Here is a 12,191-nt window from a genome sequence, read left to right as displayed (position 1 = left end):
CTGAGATTTTCACAGTGTGTAGCTGTGTGTTTGCTGCATGGATGCATTTTATATCATAATGAAAACGTATTTCTACCCATGGATCCTTTCACAGATAGAATGTAAACATCCCAATTGCACTGTCATAGGGCTATAGCACTGCAATTCTATGGGTATAAAGGGGCTGTTTTCTGTACATACGTATGTACGTACGCATTCACGGACCTTTACCAAATCTTCATTAATCTAGCTTCAATACAGAACAAAAAAAATTCCTTCCTTCCTTCCTTCCTTCCTTCCTTCCTTCCTTCCTTCCTTCCTTCCTTCCTTCCTTCCTTCCTTCCTTCCTTCCTTCCTTCCTTCCTTCCTTCCTTCCTTCCTTCCTCTTTTGCCCACTGAAGATGTCAGTAGTGTATATTCCATACACCATAACATCATCCTAAACTAGTCTGTTTTTGCACGTGAGCGTTATTCCTGAATGGAGAAACCTCCCCCCCCCCCATTTTCGCTCTAAAGTTAAAATGAATTGCTACAGGCATATAATAGAAATGATATCCCACGTACGGTTGTTACATTGAGTTATGGATTTAACTTGTGCATTGATACGTTCCTTCTCTTGTTATTCTTTGGGGTACCTTTTTAAACCTGTTTTTTCAGATTTTATTGATTGATTGATTGATTGATTGATTGATTGGGTGGTTTCATCCTTTGTCCTCCTCTGGAGCTGTGCCTAAGTTTTTGGTTGTTCTTCTAGGAAACAGTTAAAGGTTAAGCAACTTGTCTATACCCAGCCGGGGAGGAGGCATAAACAGGCAGCAATCGGGTTGATCGAAATTGGTATGCCTCATTGGCCAAGCTGTCGGATATTTCTAATGCATCTGAAGCCTTCATTATGAAGATCCTGCTAAGTATCTTTAAAACCTTTGATCTGTAGTCAGTCTTACCAAAAGAGACAATTAATTGAAGGTGAGCATCTTGCAATAAAGTTACACCGTGGTCAGTTTAAATGCATGGTCCATAGCAGATTTATGCAAGTCATCATCAATTAAAATCTTGTTGGAGCCCAGTTCATCATTATCCTTGCACCCTCCCGCACACACACACTTTGATCAATATTTTGGTTGCCCTGTCTTGAAGTCTAACACAGTGTCTATGTCTATACGTCTCCCCGTTCATTTCACCAACTGATTATGATTTATTTTTACCTGCACGATGCAATGAAACATTTTATTCCAAAGGGTTTGAGCACCTAACTACCTTTAACAGCCACAAGAACAAGGTTTGTCTGTCCCTTCCTTCCTTCCTTCCTTCCTTCCTTCCTTCCTTCCTTCCTTCCTTCCTTCCTTCCTTCCTTCCTTCCTTCCTTCCTTCCTTCCTTCCTTCCTTCCTAGATGTCAGTAGTGTATAATCAATAAACAATAAAAACCATCTTCTCCTGCTAGTTGCATCATCCAGATTCAAAGTAAGGAATGACATTTTTTCTTTAGCTCTTGCCAAGCACTGTGACATATATTCTCATTATCTTTTGGGGAATATCTGAGATCATCCTTCTGGCTGCAACTAGTGTTTGTGTAATTGTATGGCTCTGAAAGTTAGAAGGGAAAACGCTTAAACAAATTAACTGGTTGAATTTTTCCAAAGTAACATCCATAACTTTTAGTTTTCAGTTAAAGCAACCACACAAATTAATACGTGACTTCGCTATTTCCTGTCCCTTCTGTTGAAAATCAAAGGAATTTTTCCAAGGTGGGCTTATCCATGATAAAACATCTTTAAACAGATATCAAAGGAATTTCAGGGCACCAAATTCCCTAGCATTTACCCATTCCTCGGCCAATTAAGAGCCACAAAAATTAAGACATAAATTTTCATGGTACAGATATTTCAATTACATATGTTTATAAACTGGCTGTCTCCATTCCAAAGCATTCCTGAAGATACGTGAAGCCTGTTTAGCACAAAGGGCAATTGGAATAACAATGGCCATATGTCAGATCAAGAATAAAGAGGTGCACATTTTTTTCAGGTTCAAATACCATGTCCCCAAAACATCACATTCCAGTCACAATGGGACATTTTGGAAGGAGTAAATTTTTACCTCCAAAAGTTGGCCATACTTCTATTTGAGAACCAAGTTTGATTTTTCCTAAACATTATTGTTTAATATCCTTAAAGTGCTAAGTGATGCTAGACTAAATCTTGTCACCTCCTTGAAGGGAGACCCCTTGAAGCTATAATACAAGGCTTACTTTTTAGTGAGATCTTGAGAGGCTGTGTAGATAGTAACAAATACAATGAAGACATCATTCTGGAAGTCTGGGAACCGTCCCATTGGTATAAGTTATCATATCATACAGAAAGTAAGATTTACAGATCTATACTGGGTTTCCTTCTTGATATTAATGATCCAGGAAGTGATGGGCATTATCCCTTAAGCTGAAATCTGTTTTAAATCTGTATAACTTGACACAGGAATGTTCTGGAAAGGTAAATACTTGTTCATGAGTTTTTCTGCTTAGGATTAAAACTGCAGTAGCTCAAAACTCAAGGCTAAATGGAAGCTTATGTGATTGGATCTGTTGAAGGTCAGCTGTGAAAAAGAATGAAAGAAGGAAGATAGACACCTTCAAACAATGGACCTGGAGATGGTTTCTAAGAGCATCATGGATTGCAAGAGAAACCAATCAATCAGTTCTGGGTCAAAGAAAGGCTGACTATTCCCTTCAGGATCCAATGTTCGGAAAATGGAAACTCACATAATTTGGGGTATGTGAAGAAAACAGGTCATGAACCAGAAAAAAAAAAAAAGTCTTTTCTTGGGAAGATTTAGCAGAGAAGACAATGGATAAGGTGAGTAGATGGGATCAGGTTCAAAGAAATTATAGGACTGTCCTTGGAACAGCTATGAGGTTTTACTGGAGACTGGTCAGAAGGCAAACATCCATCCATGTAACTATCAGGAGCTGAGCTTGAATTGATAACACCTAACTAACTAAATTTCACTAGCTGACCACCCCTTCCCTCTCTCCTCACCTATTTGGTGTTTGTCTCAGTAATCCTCAGCTTTCAGCTTCCATTCCAGCTTTGTTTGAGCTTTGGCAATTTAGTGGAGTTCAATATACACATCCTTGAATAATACAAAATTCATCTTCTTGTGAAAACAGCTTGCTGGGTAACATTACAGCAGCTTTCTGGGAAAAAGATAGTAAGGTGCTTCTTTCAATGATTTCTTCCGAACAGATGTTCTAAGTGTCTCAGTATTATGTTTGATTTCCATTGGGTTCTGAATAACCTATAACTAAATACAGTATGGTAATTTCCACACACCTTGTTTGTGGGTGCACAGCATTTCTCCCTTCTTCTCAAAAGCTGTGGTCTATTGGCATTCAGCCTTTGCCATTTTTTTATGCCTTTTTTAAATGGTCCAGACGATTATCATTAACCCTTTTCACACACAAATTAAAAGCAATGAAACAATCGATTAAAAATCAATGCTCAAGAAATTAATTGTACTTCAAGCAATTGAAGACATGTTATGCTAACATTATTCTGGCAATAAATTAAATATTAAACAATGCTTCCTGGACTCATATGGGATTGGAGAGGTCACCAAGCAAAGATGTCTATAAAAAGATGAAACAAGCAAACAGACCACACTGTGTTTGTTTCTGAGATTAACTTTTTTGTATAGACTGAATCTAGAAGATGACCTCCTGTTAGTCTTAACTAGAAGGACAAATATGTAGGCAGTAGATGTCTCAACGCAAATCTGAGTGGGCACATTAGGGTCTACATCTACAGTTGGTTCAAGAGTTACACGGTTAAGTATCTATTCCTGTAACTGGAATTGTCATCTCTTGTTATGTTCACAACAAAGTGTCCTGAATATGCCTCCTCCTCCTCCTCCTTTGTTCAATTCCAGATTGGCTATTATCCTGTTTTGCCTGTTCAGTGATATACGCTGTACATTCTTTCTGTCAATTTCACTTTGCAAAGAAGAAAGTGAAGTCTACCTTTTCTTTTCCCCCTCCCCTAATATTTGCCTCCCATAAAGGCTGCAAAGACATTATGATGTGGCTCATTGCAGAAATAGTACAAAGCATTTAAATGTTTCTATCTTGTCTACAAGGATACTTTGGCACCAGGTCCACAGAAAACACTTAAGATAACTTGCGCCTATTCTCATGGAGCAAAAATTATAAAGTGGTTTGTCCAAGGAAGAAAAGAGAGGACCACTGAAACTTAACTAACCAAACAAAAGGCTCTGAAGGAGCAGGATTTTCTGGAGTGATTTTGAGAGAAATGAGACAGAAGATGGTAGAGATCCTTAGCAATAAAGGTTGCTGTTTCCTGGTCATGGTGTGGAGAAGGTTCACTTGCGATTCTAAAATATAGCTTACACTGTATTTCATGGGTATTGGAATTGGAGGGAAATTGAAATAATTCTTTCTTTATCTGCCATAAAAGTAATCCACTGTGGTTTGTTGGTTTAATGGCTGGTCTTTCTGGTTGCAGGTATGATACACTTCACAGATTGGTAATTTTGTTTTTTTGAGCATTGTGTATCTGAGTGTGTGTGTGTGTGTGTGTGTGTCGTCCCTGAAACTCTATCTGGATTACGACCCTACTAAGATTAAGCATGTTGCTTTCAGTCACACAAGCTTTGTGTTTCAATTATGGAGGCATTTATTCGACACCTGTATTTAGCCGTGTCCCTTTTCAAGTACATTTTCATTTCCCTGAGTCTTTTTTTATCGCTCCGTACAGTGCATCTTAATTTAACAATCATTGCACTTCTAAATCTAACAGCTAACCTGAAAACTGATATTGCACCGAGGTTGAACAAAGCTTTAATTCACATCTGTCTCTTCCATTCTGGCTTCTCTCTAATAAAAGAGATGATCATGAATTGGGTAATTTGCAGATTTATAAGACCAGGTGTTTTCAAGTATGAAAATGACCTGTGTTGCTTAGAAGGGAAATAACCAAGGGAAGGAAGGAAGGAAGGAAGGAAGGAAGGAAGGAAGGAAGGAAGGAAGGAAGGAAGGAAGGAAGGAAGGAAGGAAGGAAGGAAGGAAGGAAGAGCAGTAACTCCCCCCCCCCACCAAACATTTCTTTTTTCTACTTATGTTTACTTATTAGGTTTATTGGGGTTGGGGGGGCTTCTCACCGTCTTAGTAATGGATGGTAAGACTTTTGAATGAGCTGCCTTTCTTCCATGAGGTCTGAAAGAACACACTATCATTTAAAGTACCAGACCGACTCCTTGCTTATCATCTGTTTCACAACTCTTCTCCTTAAAAGTGCTTCAAAGCTTGAGTTTGTTTTGCAAAATCTCACAAGAAGATCTGACCTGACTTTGTAAGAAGACTGTTATAGACAGCTAGCTAACTCTTCAAAATACACGATGGGCCTCAGGTTTATGAATCAAGCATAAAGAAGAGGAAAAATAGTCTACCTGGGATAGTCCTAGGTTTTGATTTCATTCATTTATAAATATTAGGCCAAAAAGCCTTTTAGCTGGTCTTAAATTATTGTGAAAGCTAGAACATGATCTTATGTCTCTCCTGAGAGAGCAAACCTCAGTGCCTCAAGAAACCCAGACCTTATGTGGTCTTCATCAGATGCAGATGGAAGGGTACAAGTTATGAATGAATTGGATGTCTAATACCTGGGTATATTTGCGTACCTGATAAGAATTGGCAGTGCTAGTTTTTACTGTCCAGATTTCTTTCAAAGGTCTAGATGAACTGTGAATAAAATCTCAGCCCAGCCAGTCAACTTTCCATTCTCCTCTCAAAGGGAAGGAAAAGAAATATAAGAATAACATTAGGGGGAGGAAGGAAGGAAGGAAGGAAGGAAGGAAGGAAGGAAGGAAGGAAGGAAGGAAGGAAGGAAGGGAGGGAGGGAGGGAGGGAGGGTGGCAGGCAGGCAGGCAGGCAGGCAGGCTGAGTCAGCTGTTATAGATAACAGAGAATATTTTGTCAGGATTCTCATAGATCTAAAATAAATCTATCTTCTCAATACGTGAATGTGGAGTTTGAAGCTGTACAGTACTCGGAGTGGAGTTACTCTTTGCATTTTTGAACTGCGTTATAGCCTGATTTTCACTTACCAGAAATACAAAGCAGTGCTATATATTTCTGCACAGCAGTTTTTATGGAGTCCAACATGCTCTACACAACTCACATGCACATGCGCGCACGCACACACACACACACGCACACACCTACATTAGGAATAACTGAATACATCCACATAGATGTACCTCCAAACCTTTAGCGATTGTGGCTTTTGACAAGTACCAGGCACAAACCCACTGGACCCAATTATTCTATCAGTTATGTCCGGAGGTAAAATATCTTCTTACGTTTATGGACAAATATCTATACAAGAGTATCTTTCTTTCTATTATACAATACACATATGAAATAGAAAATAGAGACGGAAGGAAGGAAGGAAGGAAGGAAGGAAGGAAGGAAGGAAGGAAGGAAGGAAGGAAGGAAGGAAGGAAGGAAAGAAAGATATTGGGAGGGCTCCTGTTGCATTGTCAGCTTTTGATTTGAAGCAATAATGAAATGGAGGGAAATCATATTATAAGCAATGTATTCTTCTATTCCTCAAAACCATATGCTGTGCTTTTCTTTTCAAACTTTTCAGTAATGAATCCCTGATGGAATGCAAATTCCTCTCATCCCAAGGTGATAAACAAGACAGTTAAAAATAGATAATAAATCTGTGGCATCATACAAATGTTGAGAGGTTACTCTCACATGGACCTAGGCTTTCAGAAGACCCTTTCATAAGACCTAGGCTTTCATCTGTTATACCTTTGGAAAGTATTGCCAAACTTCCAGACATGCCAAAGAAGAATCTGTTTGGGTCAGTTGCTCTTTTTCCCCCTCCCTAATGAATCTGGTTATGAAGCAAGCTGGGATTTAATGCAGATGAAAAGAAGAGCTTCTACTTTGACATTTGGGCAATCCTTAGAATTCACCTTGAAATTCAATAAAATAAAGAGCACTAAAAGTTAAGCATGTGTGTATGTATGTATGTATGCAGTTAGTTTGTAAGACTTTGCCCCATAATAAACCATTCAGGAAAGGTAAACTGTTCTTCTAGAAAATAGGTAAGAGGGGTAGTCAGTTGCCAGCAGATGACTCATGAAACTCCTAGTTAAAAAGTTAACTCTTGTAAGGCAACCTAAATAAAACAGGAAAAGGTTATTTGCTTTGTCTTGCTTTCTATTCAGGACTTCTTTCAAAATTATATTTGTATTTCACTGACAAGCATACCTACACATGCATAATCTGTCATAAAAGCACTATATATATAAAAAAGAACTAGATTATTTTAAAAATAATTCCCAACTTTACCTCTGTAAAGTGTTTGACTGATGTATATAGCCTGAATTTATGTATTTTTTTTAAATAAACTTTCTTTGGTGAAACAAATAAAAAATAAAATGCAACATTCAGAAGGCATCATCCAGAGACTGTTAAATTAAACAGCAAAGCTATGTCTCCCAACCTTTCATATGTCTTTTCAATAAAGCTTATATGAATGGATGAAAAAAGAAAGTAAGTCTGCCTTGTAGAGATTGCAGAATAAAAGGGTTGGTTGTGGAGGAATAGCACTGATTATCGCATGCCACCCCATCCAGAATTTCTCCTCTGCATGCTCTTTCTCTCTTTCTCTCTTCCTTCCTCCAAATCATTAACTCTTCCTCTTTTTTAAAAATAACTTCCTTATTTACCTAGCAGGCTTAGGGAAGACATGGGTGTTTTCAAAACATGCAATTAACTTTTGGGGGATTTATTGCTTGGGCAGAAAAACTGCAAAACAGACCAGCAGCTTAAGCCGTTCAGAATCACATTTCTGGGATTCGAACTTGGGAAGAAACGTTCCTGAAGATTCCCCCTCGCCCTCCTTCCCCTTCTTTCTTCCTCCTTTTTTTTGGGGGGGGGGGTGTTGTTGTTCTCTGTTCCCTAAGTTTTCCCAAGCACCGCCTTGACACATTCCTCCTTTTCCAGAACCAAGAAGTGGAAAGGAAAACAAAGCAAGAAAGGAAGATGCAAGCGAAGAGGGCAAAACTTCCAGAGCTAATGAACCTCCTGGTTTTCCACCGTCTTCAAACAACGTGAGCCTCATTGCCTCCAACTTATTCACTTCAGCCTCAGTTTCTCGCAAGCAATCAATACACCTTGCCTACGTATGAGTCCTCTCTCCACTTATAGACGTGTAGTTTCTGCCTCCCCCCTTTATATGTACATTCCCCCCATTATCTTTAGATTGTACAGCGAAGCACAGCAGGGCTGGGGGAATCCGGGATGACAAGTGGGAAGTACCGCTGATGGAGCTTCCTCCCAGCCCCCAAAATAAACCAGGCAGTGCTGCGTGTGTGTGTGTGTGTGTGTGTGCGTGTGTGCGCTCATGAGTGTGCATGGGGAGGGGGAGGGATCGCCAGGGAAATAGAAGGTCCCATGGCACCAGGCTCCCCTCTCTGCCTCGCCAAAAGCGGCTCTGATAATCACCATCATTTTTTTTTAAAAAAAGTTCCTCAGTTTCCCTCTTGATCGCTGACCAAATGACAAACTCCCTGGACTCCTCCCAACCCCTCGCCAGAAGTGGATGCCTAAACACCCACCGACTTTCTTCCGGATGCGTCCCTAAAACCGCCCTCTTCTTTGAGTCTCCCCCCCCCCACCCCAACGTTGTTGATTTCTGACCACCTGGGCTGCTGCGCTGTGCCTCCTTCTTGCAGACAACCGTAACACCCCGTCCCTCCCCTCCCCCACACTGAATACTCCCCCCTCTTTTATTGGGGGGCCGTTGCCTAAACGCAGGAAGCTCCCCCCCCCCCCCGCCGCCTCCTCGCCCTCTCTCCCACCCCAGAAACGCCTCTTGCTCGGGGTAGCCGTCGGGGGCATTCGGAGGCGAGCTTGCGCCCGGTTCAGCACCCTCCTGGATGGACAGCTCCTTCCATTCTCTCCGAGAGCGATTTTTCGCGCCGGCGGTGCCCCCTTCGCGTTTTCTCTCCGACTCTGGCTTTCGTTTTGTTTGCTGCGTGTGCGTGTGTGTGTGTGTGTGTGTGTGTGCGTACCTCAGTATGTATTTTAAAGACAGACACCCACCCCCCTCCGAAGCCTGGGAACCGGTCGGATCCCTGAGAGAAAGCCCCCTTCCGCACACACACAAACGCACCCGCTCACACCTACACAGGAGCACTTTTTCTAAGCCGGCAACCGGGCAGGATCGGCCCCGATCCTTGCCCCCCCCCCCCGTCGCCCTCCGCCTCGAAAGCCATCTGCCCGGACAACAATCCTCGCCCCCCTCCGCCCAGCCCCGAGAAGAAGGGAAAGTTGCGAATCCCGGCTCACCTTTGTGCATCCCCGTGAAGCGGTCTTTCAACACCGTCAGTTCGTAGATTTTCCCGAACTCTTCGAAAAGCGGCTTGAGGTCCTTCTCGTCCAGGTTGCGAGGGATCTGCCCGATGAAGAGCTTGATGGCATCGTGGTCCTTCATGGGAATGGTGGCGGAGTTCCCCGGACTGTGGTTTAATCCGTTCATGTGCCCGTTGGGGTTGGGGTTCGTGTGGGTGCTACTGAGGCTGGAATTGTCTGCCTGTCCGTTTGCTAACGTGGCCATCTTTATATACATAGAGAAAAAATCTTCTTTTCCTTTTTTGCCCACCCCCCCTCGCTGCCTCGGTTCCTCTCTCCCTCTCTCAATCCCGCTCCCTCTTGCTCACTCACTCACTCACACACACACACACTCACACACACACACTCACACACACGCGCGCACACACACACATACACGCACTCACTCACGCACGCACCCACACACACGCGCGCGCGCGCTCTCGCCCGCCCGCCCGCTCGCTCGCTCGCTCGCTCTAACACACACACACGCACACACGCACACACACACTCGCGCCCTCCTCTTGCTCGCTCGCTCGCTCGCGGAGCCTGAACTGATTTTTTTTTTCATACATTGAACAGCCTAGATCTCTGTCCTTTCCGTTTAAACAGGCTGGATCGGTTCAAAGTGCCAGAAAGCCGAGGGGGTTGGATGGGGGGGCGGGAAGGAGGGGTGGAGGCAGAGGGGGACGGGGGGGCGCGGGAGGGAGGGGACACTTTCTCTTGCTTCTCTTCCATCCATGCACCCCTTCCCCTCCTCCCCATTCACCCCCCACCCTTTCTTCCCACCCCCACCCCCGTCTGCCTGGCCGGTGGTAGATTCCAGTCCTTGCTCTAGCTATAAATATCGGAAGGCGCATGGCTTTTCGGAGTCAATATCTATTGTGGTAACCGAGCAGAGGGGGGCGGACGGACGGACGGACGAACGAACGAACGAGCGGACAGACAGACAGACAGACGGGCAGACAGGCGGGCGGGAGGGCAGGCAGGCGGGCGGGCAGGCAGGCAGGCAGGCAGGCAGGGGAGCGGTTGCGTTTGCGTTTGGCACAAGCCAAGGGGTTTATTTTGTTTTATTCTGGTTTTATCTCTCTCCCCCCGCCTTTTTTTTCCCGGAGTGGCGCCCCTCGTCCTTGCTTTTTTACAATGCATTCAAGCTTTTACCCCCTCCCCGTTTTATTTTAATTTTTTTTCCCGCCCCCTTCTTCTGCAAATCCAACCATCTCGACTTTTCCTTCCTGTGATGGCTAGGAAAAGAAAACCTTTTGTTTCAGAGGCCAGGCAGATGCAGAAAAGGAAAGAAAGAAAGAAAGAAAGAAAGAAAGAAAGAAAGAAAGAAAGAAAGAAAGAAAGAAAGAAAGAAAGAAAGAAAGAAAGAGAAAGAAAGAAAGAAAGAGGAGGTGTGCGGGTGTTTTGATTGAATGTAATAATAATAAAAATAACATCCATCTCTTTTCGGTTTTTTTCCCCTCTGCTTGAGCTGTCTCTCTCTCCTAAAACATTTCTAATAAAAGAACTACAGATATGGAGGAAACCTGGAAATCAAAGGTGTTTTCTTGTTGTGACAGTTGTAGTTGTTTCTCTCTCTCTCTCTCTCTCTCTCTCTGTGTGTCTGCACTTTTTCTGTATGTTTCTATGTGTGTGTTTTTTTTTCCAAATCCATTTCTTGCTTGTGAACCACAAGGATTTTAAAGCCTCTTTCTCTCTCTGAGCAATGCCTCTGCATCTATTCCATGGTACATGTACAACAGATTGTACATATTTGGGGAGGGGGGGTGAGGAAGAAGGAGAAGTGGGGGGGTCTGAGAAGAGATACAGAAAGAATCAAATTGACTTAATGGCAATCCTTCATATTTATGCTAATTATGTTAATAATTGTTCTTTGAATTCACTTGGTGTTGCTCCTTCGCCTTCAGCTCCACAGCTCCTGGCTACTAGAAATTGATTTTGGAACGCATTGGCACACATTGTTTTGGTAGGACGTTATTTATTATTATCATCAACATCATCATGGTTGTGGTTATTGTTGCAAAATATGCTAGCTGCTCGTTTGTGTCTTGGATATATAGTCCCTGGTTGTGCTGTTGGATGGGAAAGTAAACATTTTCACTTCCCGGTCTTAATAGGGCAGCGGGTTTCTTTGACACTTATAGGAACAATGTATTACAGTTAATTAAGTCATGGTGTAATAAATTAAGTAGGTTTGCTCTCTCCTCCTCCCCATACCACCACTTGTCTTCTGTGTTGTTGTCTGAAATAAAAATAATCTGCTGCTGTTGTTTTTTTTAAGAAGACGGCGACGATGAAAAAGCTGGCGTCGGATTTAAAAAATCCAACATGTAGCCCAAAGCAATTCTTCTTAGCTTTAAATGAAATCTTACAGAAACATCTGGTGGTATAAGCTTTTACTACAGATTGGGAAAATACAGGTAGTCATGTGCAGAGGCGCAGGGGATCCATGCTGTTGCAAGTTACCCTGTTTGGAGAGAAGGAGACACTGCTCTGTTCTAGATTTCCTTTTTCTTTTGAAACATCCATTCAGTGGATTACCTTGTAGCCCCTAAATGGGCTGCTGAAAACTATCAGCTGTCCTATGCGAATTTATGAATATAAAGTGGGGCTTTATTTGAACTTGTTAACTGTCTTTTTGATACTGATTAAAGGCACTTGCCTGCAGTATAAAGAAAAGTTTTTTTGTTTTTGTTTTTAAGAAAAAGTAAATAAGGAAAATAACATCTCACTTAGAGAAAAGGTATTGTTTATTTTTAAATCAGATGTTCATCTCTGTTCCCT

The 12,191-nt window shown here is 42.4% G+C and overlaps 1 protein-coding gene across 29 annotated transcripts in view; it reads right to left on the bottom strand.

Moving 5' to 3' along the window:
• CELF4 (CUGBP Elav-like family member 4) overlaps positions 1-9,639 on the bottom strand; it is a 752,374-nt gene extending 742,735 nt beyond the window's left edge. For all 29 annotated transcript variants that reach the window (XM_088153025.1, XM_088153036.1, XM_088153023.1 and 26 more), the window contains exon 1: positions 9,360-9,639. In XM_088153025.1, the coding sequence (XP_088009151.1) occupies positions 9,360-9,639 (280 nt within the window). The remainder of the gene's footprint in view (positions 1-9,359) is intronic.
• Positions 9,640-12,191: the final 2,552 nt, after the last annotated feature.

The sequence above is a fragment of the Python bivittatus genome, unplaced genomic scaffold (assembly GCF_059951505.1).
Source record: "Python bivittatus isolate LINGU-HERP-01145 unplaced genomic scaffold, Pbiv_v1 ctg000570_np1212, whole genome shotgun sequence".
NCBI classification, from domain to species: domain Eukaryota; kingdom Metazoa; phylum Chordata; class Lepidosauria; order Squamata; family Pythonidae; genus Python; species Python bivittatus.
This window is presented reverse-complemented; position numbering and strand designations above follow the sequence as displayed.